Genomic DNA, 24,655 nt, shown 5'->3' on the forward strand with positions numbered 1-24,655 from the left:
ATTTGATAAAACCGGACTAAGTTTGGTTAACAAAACCGGTCACCTTAAAACCCAGTAAAGAGCACACCCTCCTCTTAAGGACTTTCTGAAGAAACCAACTAAAGCAAAGCAAAACCCTTCCGAACAATTTTTTTATTATTGGAGCGAAGCAATGGTTTGGGGTCTCTTTCCCGTTGATCCACTTTCAGGTGATTGTTCTCCATTATAATTCTATTGGCTTTCTAGTGAACGAGTTTGATTGTTTCCTGATAAAAAAATTTCATCTTTACGAACATTTTGCTCCATTAATTGCAGTTCTCAAACTATGCTATGAACTTGGAATCAGCTTTAGTTTTTAGTTGATTTCCACCATTGTAGCACTGTTTTCTTATGAATGTGTCAGGAAAACTCCAATTTTTTTTCTGGGTTTATGCTAAAGAAGTGCGTTTGTGTCAGCTTTGATCTTGCTTTTTAAGAAATTAGTTGTAAAATGGTTTGAATCTGTGTGTATCAGGTGAAGGTAAATACTATATCTTTACAAAGGGGATTTACAAGATTGGCCGAAAGGGTATTGATACAGATTCTTCAATATTCTAACACTTTCATCTTCTTCTTGCTTGTGTTCTGTGCTCTCATGGGGTTTTTGATTCTCTCTAGGATGTGATATAATTATCAATAAGGATAAGGGGGTATCTAGGATCCACGCAGAGTTAACTTTTGATGCAACAGCTGTTTCAACCTCTCGGAGGAACAAGTCTTCTGATGAAACCTCCTCATTTGTTATCCGTGTCAAAGATTGCTCAAAGTATGGGACTTTTGTCAAAACTGACCTGGCGCCAAAAGAGAAAGTTCATGAGCTACCTGATAAGGAGAAAATTCTCAAAGATGGAGATGTTATCACGTTTGGTACAGGTTCAGCAACTTACAGGTATTCCAAACTTGTCAGTGTGATGTTTATTTTGGTTGTAATAACTTCGTTTAATATGGCATATATTCGTCCCTTTTTGAAATAAAATCATTGCAGGTTTTCTTTAGTTCCGCTTGTATTTTACTTCTGCCCTTCCTCTGAGACCTTTAAGGTGGACCAGTCTGTACAAGATGCAGTTTCATCAATTGGTTAGTGTTAAACGTTATCCTTTGCCCTCATGGAGTCATATTGGTTAATGTAGTTTCATATTACCCGCATTCCCTGATCTATGTCGATATGTAGGTGCTCATATTTCTCCTACTTTGAGTGAGGAGTGCACTCATGTGCTTCTTGAACCTCGTATGCAAGTGAATGAAGCTCTAATCAATGCAGTTTTAGCCAAAAAACCAATCATTTTGACAAATTGGGTGAAGGTACGTGTGAGAATTTCATTGTCATCACTTGTCTGTTAATTGGTTTTTAACTTCACTGGTTTGTCTAGCTTCTCGCAGAGAAACGTATCTCCAGCGAAATTCCCGGATACAGCCAGTGAGTAGTACTTACTGTATTCCGGTTATAGAATTAAAATAGAATGAATTCTGCTGTTACTGACATTCAAATAATCAACGTTATTTTAGGTACAGACCATCAGTGATGATTGAAGAAGCTTTGGTGGATGTACTAGAAGTAAACGTCCGTGAAAAATGTTTAGAAGGATTTACTTTTGTGTTGGAACCAGTAGACATGGTATAATCTCTTACTTTTCCGTAACAGAATCAGATTTAACTGATGGTTCCAAGTGCTTTTTGTTATAGGTCTCAATAGATCTTAGTCTTGTTAATTATTGATGAATCATGCACTTACCCATTCATGCCTTTATCTTTATGCAGTACAGATTTGGTTTCAGCTTCCCATCTTTACTTAAAGTATGTGGTGCAGAGACTGTTACCATAGCAGACATTTGCTCCATGAGTCAGGTTTGTGCTTTTAAACTGTTTTGCTCCTTTTCTCTTTCTATAGGTATCCCTAACCGTAATCAACTCTGCAGGATTCTCAGTATGGAGAAATTAATCGCATAATATGTGTCATCCCGAAAAGTTCAGGAGACAAATTTGGCCGTTTGAAGCATCTCAGTTTGTTATCTAGAGTGAACGAGATGGATTTAGTATGCGCAGTCTTTTCCGGAAATCTATCTTCGAATTCACTGATACTACCTTCTGGTGAGTACAAAGAGCCAGATATAATTGCTTTTCTCGGGACTATGAATCGCAAAGCACTGATCTTGAAACATATTCTGTTTTTGTAGTTGTAATTTCATCTTCATGCTCTACGGATGGGACAGTGGTAGCGGATTCTGATGCCGAAGAGGAAGAAACAACATCGTCTGTACATATGATTGATGCTACTGAAAAGGCAGAAACACCAGAGAAGCCTGCTGCTATTGCTGCTATTGTAATAGAGGATAGTCCTGTTACGATATTGGAAGAAACTGTGAATTTGAATGAGTTTAAAAGCGTAAACTTATTAGCAGATACTGAAAATAGAGGCCTCATCGACGAAAAGTACTCAGGTGATAGTGTGACAATCCGAAGGGATCGGAATGATGAGGCTGAAACTGGGAACTCGGAGATTATATACACTCAAGATCTAATTGTTAGGGACTTGCGACCAACTAGAAAAGTTCATTCTACAGGAGAGGAAGGAGTTGTGGACTTCAAGCGATTCAGAAAGGTAAAAACAGAACCTTTGGATTCTAGACATATGTTGTGTTTGCGAGATGATGAGTTTTTTTGTTTTTGTTTTGTTAGGGAAATGTTACATGCGGAAACAGCTTCAGTAGCCTAATACCTTTTGCAAAGGATCCATACAAGTAATCCCGGGTCTTTTCTCTTGCTTGTTACCTCATTATGATTTCTCCCCTATGTTTTCTTGACTGTTTGCTTCGTGATGCCAGAGAGTATGATAGCGGGGACGTGACAGATTTAATGAAAGAAGAGAAGAAAAGGAAGCAGATGGAAGCCATTGCAGAGGACTTGTTTAATACTGAAAAGGTGTCAACTTTAATAACATCTAACATCTAACATCAAAATCTAAAGATCATCCAGCGATTCTCTTTATACTAATATCGTAATGTGCAGGCTAGAAAGCGTGGAACGGCTGGTTCCATTCGCGGGTTTCTCACTCGAGGTTGAGGTTTCAAGGTAAAATAGTTGCTATGGGACCTTTACTCTGTAAATTTCCCAGGCTTGTTTAGTCCTCTCTAAAAAAAGATCTAAGCTTTCAGTTTTCTTTGTGTGTTTTATTTCAGAGCGAATCTGGAAGAACGTACGTTTGAGAGTGGTGGCATGACTCTGGATCACTTAGGAACTAAACAAAATCTTGCCTTTTTTTTCTTCTTCATGACTTGAGACACTGTATGTATATACTGGGAAGTGTAGTTATACACTTAAATATAACTGAAATGATCTTTGGGTATCTCTGATGAAAACAAAAATTCAATCTTTCTTCACAGAAACATGTGGCTATTACTTCTCTGGAAACTCGAAAAGATACAAAATTTATCCTTTCTCTTTGTTCTAAGTACGAGCATCAATGGAGTGGCCATGGTCGGCCATCGCTGCTTCTTCTTCTAGTTGCTTCTCTGCGTCTCCCAACTCTTGCCTTTCTGTTATTAAACGAACGAATTCGAGCTTTGCTAACAGATATCTATCGAACTCTTCGGCTAGATCATTGCGACACAGCAGATTCGACTCGAAGCATAATCTCGTTTTGATCTCTAAACGTCGAATTAATGGAGATTCCGTTGTTCGGAGAAGCACCACAAGCAATAAAAGCACGGAGGAGGAGACTGAACCACCTTCGTCTTCGTCTGTAGATTGCGTCGGAATGGGATCAGACGTGGAATGCGTCTATAATAACGGAGAAGATGAGGAGGATCGGAGCTCCGGAATCTTGAGCGGCGGAGAAGGATCGTTCCTTGAATGGACGGTTCTGATTTCACCCTTCTTTTTCTGGGGAACGGCGATGGTAGCGATGAAGGAAGTGTTGCCTATTACTGGTCCTTTCTTCGTGGCTGCGTTTCGGTTAATTCCGGCTGGTTTGTTGCTTGTCGCGTTTGCAGTTTACAAAGGGAGGCCTTTACCTAAAGGACTCAATGCTTGGTTCTCTATTGCTCTCTTTGCTCTTGTGGACGCCACTTGTTTCCAGGTCTGCTTTACTTTATTACTTACCTCAACTCTTTAAGAGTTAAAGTTGATAGATTCTTGTCTGAACGATGATGTTGGTTCAGGGATTTCTTGCTCAAGGGTTACAGAGAACTTCTGCTGGTTTAGGAAGTGTAAGTTGTATATATTGCAAAGCCTGAGAAAGTAATAGGGAAATGCTTTTGGGTTGCTAATCTGTTGCGCTGCAGGTTATAATTGATTCTCAGCCACTGACTGTAGCTGTGTTAGCATCTTTCTTGTTTGGTGAGTCCATTGGAATAGTGAGAGCTGGAGGTTTGCTTCTCGGCGTTGCTGGACTTTTGCTTCTTGAGGTAAGAGATCTACTTATCTATATAAAAAGAAGTCCGAGCTAGTAGCTCACTAGTGTTCTTACAACTTGTGGATATGTTTGATTCAATACAGGTTCCATCAGTTACTTCAGATGGTACTAACTTTTCCCTGTGGGGAAGTGGAGAGTGGTGGATGCTTCTTGCAGCTCAGAGCATGGCTATTGGCACTGTGATGGTTCGATGGGTCTCTAAATACTCTGATCCAATTATGGCTACCGGTTGGGTAATGATACTTGATCCTCGGCCCTTTTAAACTTACTTGTCCTCATTTATGTTCAATGGTTGTGTCTTAGAGTTCTTAGAAGAACTTAACCAAACTAACATGTTTCAAAACTTATCTGCAGCATATGGTTATTGGTGGCCTTCCTCTTTTGGCGGTTTCCGTTATAAACCATGACCCAGTTTTTAGCGGCAGTCTTCAAGATTTATCCACAAACGATGTCATAGCACTTCTTTACACATCCATATTTGGCAGCGCAGTTAGCTACGGTGTTTACTTCTACAGCGCTACTAAAGGTTCTATATCACTGCCCTTTCTCAAGAGACTCTCGCTGCTTTTGGGTTTGAGATCTCTGATGATTTTAATGATCTCTTATTTTCTTTGCAGGAAGCCTAACTAAACTCAGCTCACTCACCTTCTTGACACCAATGTTTGCCTCAATCTTTGGGTAAGATCCAAAATCAGCAAACGATACATCCATGATTCTGATCACATGTTTCTGTAGTCATATAGTTCATATTCTGATATGTTCAGGTATCTGTACCTTGATGAGACTTTCTCCTCACTGCAACTAGTCGGAGCAGCAGTTACTTTGGTTGCTATATACTTGGTGAACTTTCCGGAAGGGAACGACTGAGACAATCTCTCAGTTCGTACTGCTTTACAAACTTGTTATGAAGTTGAAAGAAGTATCATTATGTTCAATATACGTTGTATATAATAATAAAGTGAATCATCTTAGTTTAGAGTTAACCAAAAGTCAAGTTTCAATGTTTTATAATCACATAACAAATAAAGTTGCACAATTCGATACAACAGAAGCAGATTCTCTTACTTCCTTCACAATATTTACAATCAGAGATGTGAGCAGTTTTGGTTTAAGTGGCTTTTCTTACGAGGTTTCAACACATCAACATTATCACAACACAAACGAATAAACTTGAAATTTCATAGTCTAAAAATCTGATGACTACCACCAGATAATGTCTAAATTGCCCCAGATAATATCAGTATCAGAGAAAGATCACTTGGCATGAGGAAGAGAGTCTTGGAATAGCTATGAGTTCCTTTAAGATGACAGATTCTTTTTTCTTTCTGTAATCCCTCACGCTCAGAGTCAGTTTCTTGAGGATTGGTGAGTTCTCAAGAAAGTAACTCACTAGTTTCATCTCCATCTCATCCCCTTTCAATGGCCTTTCTATCTTAACATACTCGAGAGATGATAGGACACACCGAGGTCCAGGAATCATATTGATTCTCCCCTCGTCCAAAGAATGACTAAAATCCTGCAAGAACAACACAACCGAGTGTTCAATATATGATACCTTTAACCATTTGCATTTTAACAAAGGAGGAGGTTGATGCTTTCAATTAAAATAAATCCTAACCAAGACAAGAGATTTCAGATTTGGGCAACTCTCAAGAAAGTTTGGCAACATTTCCCAACTGTCGTGGGTGGAATCCACACGCAAGGAAGACAGGTTACAGAATAAGGGCAGTGGTTCACATCTAGAGTAGTCATAGATGACCTGTAATAAGAAAAAGGAATTAGGAAAAACTTTTAGGATAAAGTTAGGGCAATAGCAAGTTCAACACAGCCAGGTTACCTCAAGAGTCCTGGATGAGATGATCATATCTTTGACGAGATAGGTGCTACCAAGAAAGTTACGAATCATATTTCTCTTTGGTAGATCACCTGGATCAAAATTCCTTCCATAATTCAAGCTAAACACAAAATCGAGATCCACCTCAACAAGGGAACCGGAATTTTTAATTATGAAACTTTCAGTTTGCAAATCCTGTAGCTTCAGAAACTTAAGCCTAGGAGCATCAATTACAACTGATGTATCTACCAAAAAATCATCGTCCTTGCTCTGATAATGACTGAAGCTCAACAGAGACTGAGAACAGACTCGTAAAACTAGTAGTTGATCGTATTCGTGGGCATTTCTATCAATGATCAAGGTTTCAAGAGCTGTGCAGCCTGAGATGAGCGTTTCCATAGCCAAATCTTCGAGGAATTTGACAAAACTTAGCTTGAGAACTCTGAGAGAAGGTAAAGAAACAAACTCGGGACTGGACATGGTTACGCGAAAGAGCTGTAAGGATACCAAAGTCTGACAAGTGTAAATGGCTGGAGGTATCTGAGGCTCATCACTCTCATATGCATCTTCGCTATAGTCAATATATTTAACTTTCAGGTCGAGGACAGTGTTCATCCACCGCCAGATAAGAGCATTATCAGGCTCACGATCCCCAGGACCAAGGCAGTTAAACCTAAAACTTTCCAAGTTGGACTCACTGTGAAGACCTAGAAATCTATCGACAAAACTCACGCAATTTTCCATGCTGCTTTCCGTATCACAGCCTTGTTCACGGAAATCCCCACCATCCAAGTCCAATCCAGGTACGCATTTCCAGAGATTTCTCCATCTTCTAGATAAAACACTAGTCCTAACGACATCCTTAGTGGTAAGTTTCAAGAGTACCTCACATAGCAATGAATCTGGCAAATCGCTTATCAAATCACCCTCACTTGTTCTTCCACCTCTCGATCCTTTGGCAGTGACACGAACACGCTTCCTTCTAGCTCCATCCATGTGATGTGCGACGCAAAGCAAAAATACCCGAATCGATTTTATCGCGAAGTGGGAACTAACACGACAGAGAGAGTAGTAAGAGTAGGTCAAATTAATGGAACGAAATTTTTCAAAATGAGGGCTTCCGAAGAATTTGGGCGAGAGAGAGAGAGAGACCCGGTTCGTTTTTTTTATCCGATTCGAATTTGGACGCCATAATCGCAATTGTTTATCAGGTAGTTGGGCTTATAATGGGCTTATATAATGTTAAAAGGAATGATTTTCTGTCTTGCATATTTGGGGCTTATATTGTTAAAGAAAAGACACAGAAGAACCCAATTATAAGCCCAAATTTTGTAAAACAGAAGAAAACAAGTGGTTCTGTTCATAAACAAGATTCAAAAAATCAAAACCATCACAAAAGTAACAGACTTCACATATGTCTTCAAAGAGAACTATTTTCTACTAATTGCCAAAGACTATGAGGATCTGCGAATGAAAACTTGGAATGGTAAGGAGTTTCCTGAGGAAAGCAGATTCTTCTTTTCCTCTGAAATTACCCAAGCGCAGTGTGAGTTTCTTGAGGATTGGTGACTTCTCTAGAAAGTAACTCATTAGTTTCATTTCTGTTGCCTCCTCTGCCATTGGCTTTCCTATGTCAACAAACTCCAGAGATGGTAGGTTACAATACGGTCCAGGCAAAATACTAACTGGCTACTCTCCTGGAGTTTTACTAAATCCCTGCAAGTAGGTACAAAACAAGTCGAGTATGTGATACTTTTCAGTATTTGCATTGATAAGAAAGTTAAGTTTATGGTATCAGTAATTAATTTTTAACCAATGAGTGAGATTTTAGATTCGGGCAGCTCTCCAGAAAGAATGGCAACAGTTCCCACCTTGTGGGGAAGTGGAGAGTGGTGGATGCTTCTTGGAGCTCAGAGCATGGCTATTGGCACTGGTGATGGTTCGATGGGTCTCAGAATACTCGGATCCAATTATGGCTACCGGTTAATAATACTCGATCCTCGGCCTTTTCAAACCTTACTTGTCCTCATTTCTGTTCAGTGGCTTGTCTCTGAGAGTTCTTACAATAACTAAACCACAAATGACGTCATAGCACTTCTTTACACATCCATATTTGGCAGCGCAGTTAGCTACGGTGTTTACTTCTACAGCGCTACTAAAGGTTCTATATCACTGCCCTTTCTCGAGAGACTTTCGCTGCTTCGGGTTTGAGATCTCTGATCATTTAATGATGTCTTATTTTTTTGCAGGAAGCCTAACTAAACTCAGCTCACTCACCTTCTTGACGCCAATGTTGAAGATCGACTCAGACACGTATCCAAGTATGCTGAATAGGAAGTATCAGCTTACTCAGATCGATTGAGACACGTTTTTAGTTCGTACTGCTTTTTAAAACTTGTTATGAAGATGAATAGGAAGTATCCAAATATCATTATGTTCAATACACATTCTATATAATAAAGTGAACTACATAGTTCCATTGTTAACCAAATATCAATCAAAATACAAATGTTTTATAATCACATAACAAATAAAGTTGCACAATTCGATACAGCAGAAGCAGATTATTTTACTTCCTCCACAACATTTACAATCAGTAATAAAACAATACTCCCAAACAGAGCCAGTATGGTAATACAGGTGTGAGCAGTTTTGGATTAAGTGGTCATCATATCATCCGGTTTCGCTTCCATCTCTAACTTATCAGCCACATCAGCAACAAGTCTCTCGACAGGCACCTTACTCACATCCCATCGCATGCCAATATCTGAAATCAAGCGACTAGCACAGTACATGCCATAGCCAGCGACAGCCAGACCACCAAAACCTGCAACAAACCTGAGTGGTGAAGAAAGAAGAACACTTCCAGCTGCAACAATCGAAGCAGCTTGACCGCTCCTTCCCACGTCGGTGTTCGCCACAAGCAAACCAGTTTTGCAATAGATGGCAAAGTCTTCACAGTTGTTCTTGAAAACATTGTACACACCAAAACCATTTCGCAAGAGAAAATTAGCACGGTAAATGGCTTCTTCTGGAGGATCTGAAGGTGCTATTGTGCAGACGCCACCTCGAGGCTTGGCAAGAAAAATAGCAGGGGAGACACCATACTCAAATACATAGAGATCACCTCCAGCAAGGAAACAATCAAGGCAAGAAGAGATAACACCGCCAATATTGGGTCTCTCTCCGCAATTAGGACAAGGGTTGGCTCCATGATTATGGGATGAACTAACGAGCTTGTCTAAGAAAGTCCCAGTTCCAGTCTCTTGACCATCCCCACGAGTGAAATGGTTGACTTGTCCATCACCAACATAGATTCCTGCAAAATCAACTAATCACATTGTCAAATTCAAGCATTTTAAATCAAACCTACATAATAACTCCTACAATGAGAATATACAACGATCAAGGATCAGGTAACAGGGAACAGCTAATAAAATCACAATCTATTGATTTGGATCAAAACGAAAGAATCACAAATAAGCTCTTCCCCAAATTCGAAATTTCCGCAAAATCTCAATCAAATAATCAAAATTGAGAGACAAGTACAATTGGAAAGTGAATCATCTCGCGTCAACAATGAATGTGGAATGTAAATGGTATCAAGAGTGAGATCGAACCGTGATGAGCGTAAACATAGGCCTGACGCCATGAATATATGTGATCGCCTGGTTTCACTTCGTCTCTGGGGATTTTATTGGAGAGAAATCCCATCTTCTCGCCGACGAACGGAGAACCACAAGTTATAAATTACCCCCTCCGTCTCCGTCTCCGTCTCTGCCTCCGTCAGAGAGAGAAAGATCTGATATTGCTTAGTGTGTAAGGGTTTCTCATCTTCCTTAGGATAAAATCTTCAAACTTTTCTTAAAGTTCCATAAAGGAAGAAGAATGAGTCTATCTCCTTCGGAAACGACACCGTTGCGTAATTGGGCCTACAATATGAGTCTTCATTAAATAAAAGCCCAATTTAAAGTCCAAACTCTTCACCTCTACTTATTAAGCCTTCTAAACCAAAATCTTTAGTCTGAGACCGGAAGAGAGAGAGTATAGCAATGGAAGTCTCAAATCAGAACAGGAAACGGAAAGCAATCGACGCCGGACATGGCCCCCCGCCGCCGGCGTATCGAGGCTCTGATAGTTACGAAGGAAGCGGTGTAGATCTTTCTCTCCTTGAAGCACTTGAGAAGTCATCGCACAATGCAGTTGAAGCGCTTGATCTTAAAACCCTAAAAAAGCTAGTACTCTCCTTCGAGCGGCGTCTTAGGGATAACATAGCTGCTCGTCTCAAGTACGTTGATAATCCAGAAAAGTTCGCTGACTCTGAGGTTGACCTACACGACGAGCTTCAGAAGCTCAAGGTTCTCGCTGGAGCTCCGGAGCTTTACCCGGACCTCGTCGCTTCCAATACGGTTCCTTCGATTGTAAATCTCCTCTCCCATGAAAACTCCGATATCGCCAACGATGTTGTTCAGCTTCTTCAGGATCTGACCGACGAAGATGCGTTAGAGGATAACGATGACCAGGCGCGTGTGTTAGTCGATGCGCTGGTTGAAAACAACGTGCTCGAGCTCTTGGTTCAGAATATGAATCGTTTGACTGAGGCAGACCCAGACGAAGCCACGGCTATATACGCAACGTTGACGGTGATTGAGAATTTGGTGGAAGTGAAGCCGTCTGTAGCTGAATTGGTTTGTGAACGGACGAAGCTGTTACGGTGGCTTCTGACGAAGATTAAGGTGAGGGAATTCGAAGGAATCAAGCAGTACGCGTCTGAGATTCTTGCGATTCTGCTTCAAAACAGTACGGTGAATCAGAAACGGTTAGGTCAGATGAATGGTGTAGACGCTGTGCTTGAAGGTGTGGCCATGTATAAGTCCAAGGATCCTAAAACTCCTGATGAGGAAGAGATGTTAGAGAATCTATTTGATTGTTTGTGTTGTCTCTTGATGCCATTAGAGAACAAGGAGAGGTTTGTGAATGCTGAAGGTGTTGAGCTGATGATTATTATCATGAAGCAGAAGAAGTATGCTTACGGGTCTGCAATTCGAGCTCTTGACTTCGCCATGACCAATTATCCACCGGCATGTGAGAGGTTTGTGGATGTTATGGGACTGAAAACAGCCTTTGCTGCTTTCATGGGTAAGGCAAGTTTTTCAATCCCATTTCTTCTTACTAGTGGCTTATTGTGTATTGAATTCTGTATCTTAGTAATGTGAAAGAGGTGATTCTGAGGCATACTTGCATATTGATTTAGTTCAGTTCTTTGAATGTTTTAGATTCCACTAAACAAGAGTATCAAAAGGGAGCGGTATAAGGAGGAGCTAGAGGAGCGGGTTATTTCACTGATTGCGTCATTATTTGGTAAGAAGGGAACGTAATATGTTCATGTAAAAAAGTAACAGTGTTTTCCTTGCATGTACTTGATGTTAACTCTTTGGTTTTCTTGGCTTCTGACTGTATTTTTCAGCTGGGATTCTAAGGGGTTCTAGGAGAGATCGTTTGTTAAGTAAATTTGTGGAGAGTGAATTTGAGAAGATTGACCGGCTCATGGAACTGTATATGAGGTAATATATAACTGCTCTGTTTCTCTTCAATAATATTCCATTTTAAGCATTCGATGAGAAAGCCAAGGCTTCTTCTTTGTAGTGGTGAAGGCTATGGTGAAATGCAGCTACCTAAAAGTTGTGTTTCCTCTCTCATTATTGTTTTCACTTGGCAGATACTCTGATAGGGTTAAGTCAGAGGCGGAGAGGTTAGACCAGCTTGAGCTTGATGACCTTGAGGTAATTTTCACTTTATCATTTTCATAAATTTGATGTTTTCATTCTGAGCTTGAATCTGTTGATGAAATGATTTCACTGTTTTTGACTTATCAGTTGGATGAAGATGAGAAATATAATCGGAAGCTAGAATCAGGCCTCTACAGTCTTCAGGTTCGACTAAGTTTAATCATATCCAGTTTCATGTCCGTTTGGGAAATGGCAAAAGTGCCTCATATGTGTACATATGCTACATTAGACACTTATACAGTCCTCCTACACTTGCTTTTATCTTCTTTTTCTAGTTGTTATTAATCTTGAGTAACTTTTTTTCTGAAATTGCAGCTTATTGCTGTTATTCTGGGCCATATATGGTGTTCTGAGTAAGTCCCACCCTTAAAAGTACCACACCAAAAAGATACATTCCTGAGCTTTCGCTTCAGACTAACTAACTAATTTGTAATCAAAACTTGATGTAGGCATTCTGGAATGAGAGCGCGGATCGAACTGTTACTGAAGCAACAGAGGTTTAGTAAAACTGATGTCAAGCAGATTCTTCAGGTTCTCTTTCTCTTCCTTCGCCTAAAAATTAGTCTACACACCAATGAATTAGTGACTTGACTTGATATGGATTAAACATTTTGGTTTACCCATATGTTAACCTATGTGGTTGGTGCAATTGCTAACGTACACCCTTAACAGGAATATCACGACAACATTGGAGATCTTGATGGACCAGAGGAGAAGGAACGAGGACAGGCGAGAATTCAGTTGTTCATATCTGCAATGTGATAAGGAATAAAGAACTTTGGAAATATCGCCAATGACTTTGTATTAGATTCCAATATGGGGACTAGAGACTCTTTTTTTCATCTCAAGAGGCTTAAAGTCGAGCAAAAAAAATCAATATTGGTAACCAAGTTGATCACTGTTTGCAGTATTGTGACCTTTCGATTGATCTGTCTTACTTTACGTAAGATCATTTAGCTGGCAGATTTCTTTGATATCAGTGTTCAAATGTCAGACGCCACATGTATCGATGTACGTTAGAAAGTCTCTTTCGAGAAGCTTACCTAGATAATTTCTTTTAGTGGATAACAATGTACAGATAAGTGGACGTGCCGGAGTGGTTATCGGGCATGACTAGAAATCATGTGGGCTCTGCCCGCGCAGGTTCGAATCCTGCCGTTCACGTTTTTTTTTGTTTTTTTTCTAATTTGGTTTTAAATTGAATTTAATTTAATGTTCACATACGTGCGAGAATGAGACCACGTGTGCTCCACAAACGTCGCCGTTACCGGATCACTCCGGTCAGAGAGTTATTATCTCTCCCAAAATCCAAACGAAACCTCTTTCTCTCCAATCGTTCTTGCTGAAAAATGGCGAAGTCGAGAAGTGTCTTGATCTTGTGCGGTGACTACATGGAAGACTACGAGGTCATCTTCTTCCTCTGTTACATTCCTCCTTTGTTCTTATAATATATCAGTTTCAGCTAGTTACTGATGTATGTGGCTTCTTCTTCTCTTAGGTGATGGTCCCGTTCCAAGCTTTGCAAGCTTTCGGAGTCTCCGTCCACACCGTCTGCCCCGGTAAGAAAGCTGGTGACTCTTGCCCCACCGCCGTTCACGATTTCTGTGGCCACCAGGTTTTTCTCTCTCTCTCTCTCGATCTCCATGTGTAGCTAGCTGCTTGATCTGTTGATATACAATCCATTGAAACTAATTTTAGAAATGCTTCATCTCTATTGAGCTTCGAATTGGATGATAGAATTGTATTGTGTCAAGAATTCAAAGGAGAAACAATTTTCTAATGTATATTTTCTTAGAGGATTTGCAGACCTATTCTGAGTCACGAGGTCACAATTTCACGCTCAATGCAACTTTTGATGAAGTTGAACTTAGCAAGTATGATGGATTGGTTATACCAGGAGGACGTGCTCCAGAATACCTGGCCTTGACTCCATCTGTTGTTGAGTTGGTTAAAGAGTTTTCAAGCTCTGGCAAGCCCATTGCCTCTATTTGCCATGGGCAGTTGATATTGGCAGCTGCAGACACGGTTAATGGTCAAAAGTGCACTGCTTATGCCACTGTTGGACCTGCTCTTATTGCTGCAGGGGCCAAGTGGGTCGAACCAGTAACCCCGGATGTTTGTGTTGTTGATGGTAGTTTGATTACTGCTGCTACATATGGGGGTCATCCTGAATTTATTCAGCTTTTTGTCAAGGCTCTGGGCGGTCAAATAACTGGAGCTAATAAAAGAATCTTGTTTCTCTGTGGGGTAAGCGACCAAACATAGGTTTTGTTGGTGAATGAACTACGCACATGGGTCTCTGAAACATCACAGTTTTGGTTTTTTTATTTTTTGACCTTTGCAGGATTATATGGAAGACTATGAAATCAAAGTCCCTTTCCAGTCCCTTCAAGCGTTGGGATGTCAAGTTGATGCGGTTTGCCCAGAGAAGAAGGCTGGTGATCGCTGCCCAACTGCAATCCATGACTTTGAGGGTGACCAAACTTACAGTGAGAAACCAGGCCACACTTTTGCTTTAACTAGTAACTTTGATGGCCTAGGTTCCTCGAGTTACGATGCTCTGGTCATTCCTGGAGGCAGAGCACCTGAATATCTGGCCTTGAACGAACATGTCCTTAACATAGTTAAAGACTTCATGAATTCTGAGAAACCAGTTGCATCTATTTGTCATGGACAACAGATCTTAGCTGCTGCTGGTGTCCTCAAGGTCAGTGTACTGTTCCTTCGTAGCTCCGATTTATTTTAACTCTATGCCCACTCTTTTGCTTCCCTCCACCAAGTTCTTTGAGGAATTTTGATTTATGTGACGTGATTACAATTTACTGGCTGGTGCAGGGAAGGAAATGCACTGCTTATCCAGCCGTGAAACTGAACGTGGTACTTGGAGGAGGAACTTGGCTAGAACCAGAGCCAATCCACAGATGCTTCACTGACGGGAATCTGGTAACTGGGGCAGCATGGCCTGGACACCCAGAGTTTGTGTCACAGCTAATGGCTTTGTTGGGCATTAAGGTTTCATTCTAAGTTCCATGTTATGTTATGTAAACATCCCCTTTCACTCGGAATCCGTTCAACCCACTTGTTTACTATGTTGTAATGTGTGTAAAACTTAATTTGGCTGTTGCTGCAATGACAGATATTGTAAAACTTAATTTGGCTCGTATACAAAAATAAATAAATAAATAAAGAAGCACTTTTGAATGACAGATATTGTGACCATTGCTAGCTATTATTTCATCATATTGGTCATCCCTTTCTTTTTTTGTTTGTTTTCAGAGATATAAGTGGAAGAAGATCGCCTACGAGCATACGGAAAAAGAAGTACTACGACTACGAGCTAAGGGAAAAGATCTAAATCCTAATTAATTATGATCGATGCAGCTTAATTTGTATACGAGCTAAGGGAAAAGATGTTATCATTTTTCGACTTGCTGTCATACTATCGATTAGATAATTTATATTATATAATATAGTGTATTATAGTATATCTGTATATGTTATCATATCCTTTTGTGAATAAAAAATCAGAGAAGAATCCTAATCATATCGTAAGCGTTGCACGTATAATAATCTTAGTGATATAGATTAATTCCATGAATCTTTGTGACTATACATACTAGTGAACATTGCGCCCGAATCTTCCAAATTACCAAATCCCAAATTCAACTCCGAATTGCATGCTTAGAAATCTTTGAAACCGTACCTAAAGATAATCTTTTTTTCTGGATGATCATATTTCTTGAAACATTTACACAATACAAGATAAAATCTTTTTGCTCACCTCACCTATAGGTATAACACACCAAGATTTTACATTTACATACAACCAATTATTATGGTAAAATAAGACATGAAAGAGAGAGATTGGTTCATCCAGAACCAGCAGACGACGACCTCGCTGTTTCAATCGCTGCAACCAGATCATCATATTTCGCACCAGTGACTTCTTTGACGACCTTGTTGTCCTTCAATATCTTGAAAGTTGGAACCACTCTTATTCCTAGCTCCTTTGCCAATGGCTGCCACCAATAATAAAATAAAAAAAGAGTCTCAAACGTTTTTAATGGCTAAGCAACAACAAAGGACAAGTACATAGTAGCATTGTTGATAAAGTCTTTCTCTTATCTTTAGATACTATCATGGTTCAATAGATTATAGATAGATATTGGGACAAACCCGGTTATCTGGATTGCAGTCAAGCTTTAGAAAGACAACGTCCTCATACTTCTCTGATAAAGCTTTGTACTTCGGAGCAATCACTTTACATGGACCACACCTGCATATACACAAGATATCCAAAGAGACCATCTCCTTTAGTCAGAAGGATTTGAAAACTCTCTTTAAAGAATGACCAACATCAAAACCAAAACATCCACTATGAAATCAATTGGTTCATCGCAACAAATCAATTGAGTTGGAATCATAAGAATATAGTTAAAAGCAGAGAGGAGGAGAAGAGTACCATTGAGTGTACATGTCAAGTACGACAAGCTTATCACCGGCGGCATTAACGATGGGCCAGAAGGTGTCCTTATCAACCTCTGTAACTTGACCAACACTTACATTCACGGTTTCTAAGCTACACCTAACCACAACAGATGAATCTCCTCTTTTCCAAGAATCCAACGACGAGCAGAAACCAATCTTAGTCGTCGCGACGCCGGAGTAAGGAATCCGGCACTGTTTCCTCCTCGATGGACCGAATCCTCCAGTGCTCGGAGCTAAAGTCGTCGGAGACGGAGCGAGGCGGAGTGAGAGAGGCATTGTTTGTGGTAAAGCAAAATAATTTCGAAATGATCTCAAAGACTCAAAGACAAGAGTGTGTGTGTGTGGTGAGAGGTCTCAACGGACCGAGAGAAGCAAATAAAATGGGTACTATAGAAGAAAAGACGGTGTTATCCTCGAATAGCTACGGATGAACAAGTATATTCGGGGGTATTTACGGTAATTACTTGTTATCGTGATAGATTGAACGGGCGGTGTAGAATTCTTCGAGGAATTAAGATTGATATTTATGTTTTTTTCACTGAAATTACGGTTCGGTCCCTTAAGATGATGAGACAAATATGTATTTCTTTTATTTTTCCATAAATATAACTATTTTTGACTAAAATACAAAATTATTTATTCGTACGTACATATAAAAATATGAAATTTATTTATTTACAAGTGAGAAAATAAACATTTTTACAGAAACAATTGCCGCCAAAGTGGTGTGAGCTACTACTAGCAGTTATTTCAGTTTCCTTCTTTATAAGTGTGTGATCGATCATACATAATCTCGAATCTTTTTTTGTTACTTACTAATAATATACATAATAATTTTTTTAAAGCTTTGGTCTTAAAGTTTAATTTCGATACGTTGTTTAAATTATTAATTTAATTCGGAAAGTACCAAACCAAACTAAAGTTAAGTTTCTTCTCTTGTCCGAAACCTTACTCCACCGCCAAAGCTATACTTCTTCTCTTTCTTTTGCTTTTTTCTCTTTATTCACTTTTTCGGTTTTTTTTTCTTTAACTAAAAATTAGTTATGGATCTAAAGCGGAGACGGTGGTTCTTGTCGATTATTTTGCTTTCGGCGGCGTTGCTAATTGGGCCGCAGTTTTCGTCAACGGCGGCGACGACTCCGGTATTTGAAGTTCGAAGCAAGTTCGCTGGAAAAAGAGAAAAAGATCTTGGAGCTCTTAAAGCTCACGACCTCCACCGTCACTCTAGGCTTCTCTCCGCCATCGATCTACCTCTCGGCGGCGATAGCCAGCCTGAGTCTATTGGGTTCGAATCGCCATTAATCAAAAAACTTGTAATTTTGGGAATTTTTGTTGTCGTCCTCTTTTGTAAAGAGACAAAACTTAAAAAAAAATTGGGAATTTTATTTAACAACAAAAATAAAGTTGGCATTTTTGTCTTCTATAAATGCGGAATCTGCAATTTAAAAAAAAAAAAAGCTTTTTATTGATTTTGAATCTATTGAAGATTCTCAACTTTTTGATTGGTTCTTGACTCTTTTGTTCTTAGCCTATGGTAAAATGTTGATTCTTTGTTCTTTGTTGTTTTGGTGTTTTTAACTTTTTTCAGATTATACTTTGCTAAAATCGGACTAGGAACTCCATCAAGAGACTTTCATGTCCAAGTTGATACAGGAAGTGATATCTTATGGGTGAATTGTGCTGGTTGCATCCGATGTCCTAGGAAAAGTGATCTGGTAGAGCTGACACCTTATGATGCGGATGCTTCGTCAACTGCCAAATCTGTTTCCTGTGATGACAGCTTTTGCTCTTACGTTAACCAAAGATCTGAGTGTCACGCAGGCTCTACTTGTCAATATGTTATCATGTATGGAGATGGGAGCTCTACTAATGGATACTTGGTTAAAGATGTTGTGCATTTGGATTTAGTTACTGGCAATCGTCAAACCGGTTCCACCAACGGAACTATTATCTTCGGGTTAGTTTTTATAGCTTGTGGCTTACAAATCTCGTTAGCATTGTGCCAATTTTAATCGTTATATATGTGGGTCTTATATACAGATGTGGTTCTAAACAGTCTGGTCAACTCGGTGAATCCCAAGCTGCAGTTGATGGGATAATGGGATTTGGACAGTCGAATTCATCGTTTATATCGCAGCTAGCTTCACAAAGAAAGGTCAAAAGATCTTTTGCACATTGTTTGGATAATAACAGTGGAGGCGGTATCTTCGCCATTGGAGAAGTTGTGTCACCTAAAGTAAAGACTACTCCTATGCTCTCTAAATCGTAAGTGAAATGCCTTACTCTCTATTTGGTGTCAAAAAGGTTTTGAATTTCTTAACACTGTTTGTGTAACTCTTTTTGACAGAGCTCACTATAGTGTTAACCTCAATGCAATTGAAGTTGGTAATTCAGTTTTACAACTTTCTTCGGATGCGTTTAATTCGGGAGATGACAAAGGAGTTATTGTTGATAGTGGTACAACTCTAGTGTATCTTCCTGAAGCTGTTTATAAGCCATTAATGAATGAGGTCAAGACTATGTATGTTACTTGTGAATTTCTTTCCTCTGCCTTCTTCTATAAAGTTCTTAACACTTTGTTTTTTTTTTCAGATATTGGCTTCACATCCGGAGCTTACTTTGCATACAGTTCAAGATTCGTTTACTTGTTTCCATTATATAGACAAGTAAGAATCTAACTCATCGCTTCTTTGTCATTCTCGGTGCTTAGTGTTCCACTAATGTTTGGAACTGTACTGTTAACTGCTCTTTGAATTGAAAGGGAGTTATAACATCAAGTATATGAAAATGAACTGTGTGCAAACATTAATGGAACAATGTAAAACCCTCTGAATATTTACTGTCCAATTCACAGATTAGATCGGTTCCCAACTGTCACTTTCCAGTTCGACAAGTCTCTTCCATTGGCGGTTTATCCTCGGGAATATCTATTCCAAGTTAGAGTAAGTCGTGTTCCTTTTCAGACTCTTTACCTTGTTCGTGTTCTTGTATTCTTGTTCTGACATAAAAACTGGCTTATAGGAAGACACATGGTGTTTTGGTTGGCAAAACGGTGGGTTGCAGACTAAAGGAGGAGAAGAATTAACTATTCTTGGAGGTACGCACATCTCTTTTATAAATGACTTTCATCCTGCAAATGCTGTAAAAATTGAGTCTTGATTTGTCTCCCTGCGCAGACATGGCCCTCTCTAACAAGTTAGTTGTCTACGATATTGAAAACCAAGTCATTGGATGGACCAATCACAACTGTAAGCATTACAAATCCTGTCATTGTCTTCTCGTTGCCACAAATACTAAGATTGGAAGGTTTAACTGTAATGAATACTGAATCACACAGGTTCAGGAGGAATTCAAGTAAAGGATGAAGAAAGTGGAGCAATCTACACAGTTGGTGCACACAACCTCTCATGGTCGTCTTCTTTAGCTATTACAAGACTTCTTACACTTGTTTCTCTCTTAATTCCTTTCCTCTGTTACATGGCTTTATAGTTTCAGATAAAACCCTCTTTGGAACAAAGTTTGTTTAAAATATTCCCATTTTTATTTATTTTGAGAGAGGAAGAAGAGATTGACAACAAATCTGTAGTTGGAATTGGAGCTTTTTGAATAGACAAAAACAGGAAAATTCCCAACAGACTGACAAAATTAAGCCTGAGGGGCTTTCACAGAATCACAGACACAAAGCCATTATTACATGTGATGTTTTTTTTCACTCTTCTTTACTGACAAGACCAAAAAACAGCATAAACATCAACAAGAAAGAAAGACATAAACAAAAGACAAAATTGACAAAAATTTATGTTCCAAAACCAATGAATTATGACTCAAGGAAAAGAATAGAGATCAATGTAGAAAGTTGAAAAGGAAACAAAAAGACACAGTACCTTCTTCTCTTGGGTGATTTTATTTGATATGATCTATCACCTCTCAAATTCTTCATTTCAGCTCTTCTTTCTCTTTTCACTTTCCAGGCACAAATCTTGGTAAGTTCAAAAGTGTATTAACTCTTGCCACACCTTCTAGTGCAGAATACTCTGTTCCAGGTTCTGTATCCAAGTTATCCTCTTCTTTTATCAGCTTCTCAGCTTCACTTTCGTCGAGAGCAATCTCTTTCCCCGTCCTGACAGTACTCGAACGGCCAAGACCGCTTGGTCCTGATGCATCATCATTCTCAGTCGCAGCTTTTAGCTCTTCGTCTCCTTCTTCATCGTCCAGTTTGGAGATGGAAGATGATGTAGATATGACGTTTGAGTTGTTGGCGTCTAGATACAAGCAAACAGCGGCACAGTCATCGACTTTGGAAGTCGGGTATTTGTATCTCCAAGCTCTAACCGCAGACTCGACTATAGCTCTCGCTGCAGTGGAACGCGATGGAGCTGAAGCTACAATCCCCATTACATCATCATTTGAGAGAACATCCCAAATCTATCACACAAACATAATAACATTAGAAATATGAGCAAAATTGCAAATAGAAAAGGAAATGTGTCTGAGAGAACGAGAAATTACCCCATCAGTAGCCAGCACTATAAACTCATCTTTCTCGGTTAAGCGACGGAAAGATACATCAGGCACAGAGATTAGGCCAAAATCTTTAAGGCAAAAGTCTCCAAAAGCACGTGCCATTGCAAGTCCAGGTGAGTCACAGTTTGGCAGCCAAACTCTACAAACTTCAGGTTCATCTCTAAGAGCAAACACCCGTCCACGACATTTTCTTATTCTCTCTGCCTCAGCTGTAAAATCAAATGAGGGCAAAAAAAACCAATAGAAGTAAATTAGTGGATCCATCATACATCCACAGGACAACAGCATACATCCCGCATAAGGAACAATCATTCAACCTGGGAGATTTGGCTTAAGATCGACAGTAAGTTGAACAGAGACAAGAGCATTGTTACTGTCTCTTGTACCCATTACAGCTCTAGAGTCTCCAATATTTCCAACAACGAGATACTGACCCTGCAATATTGCGGAGGATACATAATCAAGATCAAGAAACAGTGAATAAGGCTTAAACTAATAACATACCATACCGAGACAATACCTGCTTGATCAAGGTTACAGCTGTTGTTCCACTGCAGAAACAGTCAACACTTCCATGGAATTTCAGTTCTCTATCCATAACTTTAAAAGCCTTAAGAAACGACTCTTTCAGCGTTTGAAACAATTCCGGATGGGATTCCATGTTCTCCTCCTCCTCCATCTTAGCACATGTCCTAGGTTCTTCTTCAGCAGATACAGAAGCAGCAGTATCTTCAGAGTTGTTAATGTTGGTTGCATTGTTAACGTTGTCGGTAGTGATGGCCTTTAGAACACCTTCAACTGGTACTTTTGCTTCCCAATAAGAACTTAATTTGAGAGGGAGATTGTCTCTGACTCTCTTTGCAACCATATGACCATATGGACCATGCCCATCAAACACTCCACAGAAGACTGTATCTGTCCTCGAACCAAAATTCTGAGCGTGAAAACAGGAAACAATTAGAATCATTTGCATAGATCGCTAAAAGAACCAAAGATAATCTGGTGATTCTACATAGATATCAATATTTCAGATAGAAGCAGTGGAGAAACAATATATACTATGAAAAAACATAAATAGAAACAAGAAAAGAAAGGGAGGAATTTTGGATCTAACATACCTCCCAAACAACCATGGCATCTTGGTTAGGCCCTTTCTTGCCTTGTTGAGTGAAGATACAAGCAGCCTCACTTGATCCATTCAAGAACATCCGTCCAGGAACCCGATGCAAAGGTTCTTCTCTCCTATAATCAAAGGAAGAGTTCCTAGAACCAGGTCGTTTCTTGGAGTTCTTCCTCTTCCTCACACTAAACCCAGGAGAGCAAGGAGAGCCCGGTCCAGGGGACCTTGTCTCAGCAGATAAACAGGACCCCATTCTAAGGGCCCTGATTATATTAAGAAGGCAATCCAGACCAACAATGGTACAATCACCCCCACGGTCCTCCAGTGGGAAAGATTGAAGCTTTAGATCACGATTCTCGCCGGAAAGAGCAATGATGATTCAAACTATGCAAAGAGATCTCTGCAAGAAGACAAAAAACTCTTTATTAGATCCCCAGCAGAAAGAGCAAAATGATGATGATGATTCAGTATGCAAGAACAAACCTCAATTTTTAGTTCCAGCTAAGATTGACTAATGATCACATATAATTCCTCACAACTGCCAGTACATACACACACACACACCCCTAGTGAATCTTAAACCCAAATCGTCAAAATTGAATGAAGAAAAAAACAGAATAAAAAAATCAAAGCTTTCCAAAGCTGACCAAAGAAAAAGGCAAAGGTGAGAGACTTCTTCTGGGTCTGACCCTTTTTGAGTCTTTCAAATAATTTAAACCCAAAAGGAACAGATCTACGTAGATTTTTTTTCTATTGCCAGTTGCCACACATACACACACACAGAGAAGAAAAAAAAGAAAGAGAAGTGTTTTTTTATTTTATTAATACATGAGCCATCAATCAAAGAACAGGGATTGAGAAAGAGACTCAAAACACGAGAATCATGAAAACCCTTTTCGTCTTTCTCTGTTTCTTCTTCTTCTGGGTCTGCAACCAATCAAACGAAGAAATCACTAAATAATTGAACTCTCCACAAAAAAAAAAGAATCAAAATTCAGAAAATTCGAATTCGAGCTGAAAGGAAGACTCACCAGGATACAGATCAATCAAAACGATCTCAGAATGAGATTCAAACAAAAGGATGAATTTTGAGCTAGAGATTCTGTTCGTGCGTAGATAGATTATAAAAAAAGAAGAAGAAGGTAACTGAAAGAGATGAAAAAAAAAAAAAAGAGAAAAGGATGAATTTTTTAAAAAGAGGAGAAAGAAACGCAACCACCAACTACAAACCCGTTCTTTCTTCTTCGTCTTTCTACTTTTGTGTATGTGTGTAGAGAGAGAGAAACAGTAATGGAGGAGATGGGTCACTCTCTCTCTCTAATCTTATAACCAAAATGTATTAATTTGTAATGAGATTTTTTATATTTTTTTATGTTAATATATGTATGTGTGAATATGGATTTTTTTTTTTGGGCTCAGGCTGGCACAATTAACATCGGGTTGGATAAGACGTTTCTTACACATAATTTCCCGACATCCACTAGAATATAATCATATATAATAAGAATTATTATTATTTCTATTTTTTGAAAATTAAAAAAAAAAAAAAGAAATAATATCCCATACCAGATCATTTATATTATTATTTAGATCAAAAACATATATTAGGTCTCTCAATCAGTCAATCAATCCCACATGACATGAGAGGGTCTTTATCATATTTAATCCATGATTTACATATGCATGCTATTTGGTACTTAAACCAAAACAAGAAAGAAGAATACTAACCACTCTGAATTCTACTTATTTTAGGATCATACAATTATTACTTTACTTATTTTGTCCTATTGATCCGCTTCGATTCGTAACAATATGAAAGAAAATTACACATTTTATTTGAAACCTCAATTTAGTACTTATTGTGTAACAACTCTATATGCATATGACTGAGTGTTTTATTGAAGCTAAAACAAGTAGAGACAAGAGTCAATGGAAACATGAGATGTGTGAATAGAGAGAAGTGATCTTTGTTAACTTGAAGCCACATGTCGGCAGCGAGGCACAGAAACCAACACGTATCAACTTCTCTTCTCAATGCTAAAATCAGATCTGCAGATCACAATTTTGTTTTTGGTGTTGGGGACAGACTAACCTTACCTGTTAAGAGTTTTTATTTTGTCTTTCATTTTCAGGTTCTCGTGAATGAACCCAAAGCCATTTTCTCTTTCGGTCTTACTATGCTGACTCTTACTCTTATCTTCTTCTTCTTCCACCTCTTCTCAATCAAAGAATCGTAACTTCTTCTTCTTTCTTATTTGTTGTCGATAAGATCGCAGATTAGGTTGAAATAGTAACGAGTACTTTCGTTGGGTGTCCCTTTTTTTATCAGAATCAGGATAAGGATTGTTTTAGAAAGAAACGTATATTTGCGTCTACACTTGCATATAAAATACATTCATATATATTCAAATTGCAAATGGTTTCTTCTTTTTATGAGATATTTTTGGAGAAAAAAACATAAACAAAGCAGA

At 39.0% G+C, this 24,655-nt stretch overlaps 9 protein-coding genes, 1 long non-coding RNA gene and 1 other non-coding gene across 20 annotated transcripts in view; 7 read left to right on the top strand and 4 right to left on the bottom strand.

Annotated features, from left to right (window-relative positions):
• The first annotated feature begins 93 nt into the window (after window positions 1-93).
• Window positions 94-3,401, top strand: LOC104744347 (nibrin homolog). Its single transcript, XM_010465386.2, has 14 exons — window positions 94-188; window positions 494-547; window positions 637-907; window positions 1,004-1,095; window positions 1,190-1,320; window positions 1,389-1,435; window positions 1,525-1,633; window positions 1,777-1,863; window positions 1,935-2,106; window positions 2,193-2,617; window positions 2,695-2,756; window positions 2,841-2,937; window positions 3,025-3,087; window positions 3,195-3,401. The coding sequence occupies exons 1-13, from the start codon at window positions 152-154 to the stop codon at window positions 3,076-3,078; spliced, it is 1,638 nt and encodes a 545-aa protein (XP_010463688.1). The 5' UTR covers window positions 94-151; the 3' UTR covers window positions 3,079-3,087; window positions 3,195-3,401.
• LOC104744349 (WAT1-related protein At3g02690, chloroplastic) lies at window positions 3,025-5,475 on the top strand. Its single transcript, XM_010465388.2, has 9 exons — window positions 3,025-3,087; window positions 3,195-3,300; window positions 3,399-4,093; window positions 4,176-4,223; window positions 4,299-4,421; window positions 4,513-4,662; window positions 4,784-4,955; window positions 5,047-5,107; window positions 5,194-5,475. Exons 3-9 carry the CDS (start codon window positions 3,479-3,481, stop codon window positions 5,294-5,296), a joined length of 1,272 nt encoding a protein of 423 aa, XP_010463690.1. The 5' UTR covers window positions 3,025-3,087; window positions 3,195-3,300; window positions 3,399-3,478; the 3' UTR covers window positions 5,297-5,475.
• LOC104744348 (F-box/LRR-repeat protein 13-like) lies at window positions 5,402-7,449 on the bottom strand. Its single transcript, XM_010465387.3, has 3 exons — window positions 6,267-7,449; window positions 6,048-6,188; window positions 5,402-5,945 (listed from the first exon to the last, which is right to left on the bottom strand). Exons 1-3 carry the CDS (start codon window positions 7,257-7,259, stop codon window positions 5,673-5,675), a joined length of 1,407 nt encoding a protein of 468 aa, XP_010463689.1. The 5' UTR covers window positions 7,260-7,449; the 3' UTR covers window positions 5,402-5,672.
• A 1,245-nt stretch (window positions 7,450-8,694) lies between these two features.
• LOC104744350 (protein LEAD-SENSITIVE 1) lies at window positions 8,695-10,291 on the bottom strand. Its single transcript, XM_010465389.3, has 2 exons — window positions 9,884-10,291; window positions 8,695-9,582 (listed from the first exon to the last, which is right to left on the bottom strand). The coding sequence occupies exons 1-2, from the start codon at window positions 9,975-9,977 to the stop codon at window positions 8,921-8,923; spliced, it is 756 nt and encodes a 251-aa protein (XP_010463691.1). The 5' UTR covers window positions 9,978-10,291; the 3' UTR covers window positions 8,695-8,920.
• Window positions 10,285-12,942, top strand: LOC104744351 (uncharacterized). Of its 4 annotated transcripts, none has more exons than XR_015581720.1 (8): window positions 10,285-11,402; window positions 11,540-11,624; window positions 11,731-11,827; window positions 11,983-12,046; window positions 12,140-12,196; window positions 12,368-12,405; window positions 12,502-12,583; window positions 12,725-12,942. XR_015581720.1 is itself a non-coding variant. In XM_010465391.2 (8 exons), the coding sequence occupies exons 1-8, from the start codon at window positions 10,316-10,318 to the stop codon at window positions 12,812-12,814; spliced, it is 1,605 nt and encodes a 534-aa protein (XP_010463693.1). In that variant the 5' UTR covers window positions 10,285-10,315; the 3' UTR covers window positions 12,815-12,942. The 4 variants fall into 4 exon arrangements, 1 of the variants encoding a protein (XP_010463693.1); XM_010465391.2 differs by having other exon boundaries at window positions 10,285-11,407; XR_015581719.1 differs by lacking the exon at window positions 11,983-12,046 and having other exon boundaries at window positions 10,316-11,407.
• A 171-nt stretch (window positions 12,943-13,113) lies between these two features.
• LOC104744352 (protein DJ-1 homolog D) lies at window positions 13,114-15,258 on the top strand. Its single transcript, XM_087487601.1, has 5 exons — window positions 13,114-13,458; window positions 13,551-13,667; window positions 13,859-14,299; window positions 14,397-14,759; window positions 14,888-15,258. The coding sequence occupies exons 1-5, from the start codon at window positions 13,402-13,404 to the stop codon at window positions 15,074-15,076; spliced, it is 1,167 nt and encodes a 388-aa protein (XP_087343727.1). The 5' UTR covers window positions 13,114-13,401; the 3' UTR covers window positions 15,077-15,258.
• TRNAS-AGA (transfer RNA serine (anticodon AGA)) lies at window positions 13,135-13,216 on the top strand. Its single transcript has one exon. It is a non-coding gene; the product is annotated as a tRNA-Ser (tRNA).
• Window positions 15,259-15,756: 498 nt separating the features above from the next.
• The window catches only part of LOC104744353 (thioredoxin F1, chloroplastic), a 62,277-nt gene continuing 53,378 nt past the window's right edge, over window positions 15,757-24,655 (bottom strand). The window contains exons 2-4 of one of the 2 annotated variants that reach the window (XM_087487605.1): window positions 16,515-16,927; window positions 16,229-16,328; window positions 15,757-16,071 (exon numbers count right to left, since the gene is read on the bottom strand). In XM_087487605.1, coding sequence (XP_087343731.1) covers window positions 15,922-16,071; window positions 16,229-16,328; window positions 16,515-16,816 — 552 coding nt within the window. In that variant the 5' untranslated portion in view covers window positions 16,817-16,927 and the 3' untranslated portion in view covers window positions 15,757-15,921. Of the gene's footprint in view, window positions 16,072-16,228; window positions 16,329-16,514; window positions 17,036-24,655 lie in introns of those variants that run through there. The other variant, XM_010465394.3, reaches the window with a different exon arrangement.
• Window positions 17,220-20,119, top strand: LOC104744354 (aspartic proteinase 36). The gene is made up of 9 exons (XM_010465396.3): window positions 17,220-17,825; window positions 18,129-18,497; window positions 18,581-18,805; window positions 18,888-19,050; window positions 19,133-19,206; window positions 19,395-19,482; window positions 19,562-19,637; window positions 19,717-19,788; window positions 19,878-20,119. The coding sequence occupies exons 1-9, from the start codon at window positions 17,584-17,586 to the stop codon at window positions 20,027-20,029; spliced, it is 1,461 nt and encodes a 486-aa protein (XP_010463698.1). The 5' UTR covers window positions 17,220-17,583; the 3' UTR covers window positions 20,030-20,119.
• On the bottom strand, window positions 20,124-23,656 carry LOC104744355 (putative protein phosphatase 2C 33). 6 transcript variants are annotated; one of them, XM_087487594.1, is made up of 8 exons: window positions 23,216-23,648; window positions 22,832-23,111; window positions 22,668-22,722; window positions 22,183-22,584; window positions 21,585-21,998; window positions 21,382-21,499; window positions 21,050-21,273; window positions 20,124-20,965 (listed from the first exon to the last, which is right to left on the bottom strand). In XM_087487594.1, exons 4-8 carry the CDS (start codon window positions 22,435-22,437, stop codon window positions 20,501-20,503), a joined length of 1,476 nt encoding a protein of 491 aa, XP_087343720.1. In that variant the 5' UTR covers window positions 22,438-22,584; window positions 22,668-22,722; window positions 22,832-23,111; window positions 23,216-23,648; the 3' UTR covers window positions 20,124-20,500. The 6 variants fall into 6 exon arrangements, with proteins under 6 accessions (XP_087343720.1, XP_087343723.1, XP_087343721.1 ...); XM_087487597.1 differs by having other exon boundaries at window positions 23,052-23,111; window positions 23,216-23,644; XM_087487595.1 differs by having other exon boundaries at window positions 23,013-23,111; window positions 23,216-23,545.
• LOC147926176 (uncharacterized) lies at window positions 24,069-24,594 on the top strand. Its single transcript, XR_015581727.1, has 2 exons — window positions 24,069-24,199; window positions 24,317-24,594. It is a non-coding gene; the product is annotated as an uncharacterized LOC147926176 (long non-coding RNA).

This window comes from Camelina sativa, chromosome 15, assembly GCF_030686135.1.
Source record: "Camelina sativa cultivar CO46 ecotype springtype chromosome 15, ASM3068613v1".
Classification (NCBI taxonomy): domain Eukaryota; kingdom Viridiplantae; phylum Streptophyta; class Magnoliopsida; order Brassicales; family Brassicaceae; genus Camelina; species Camelina sativa.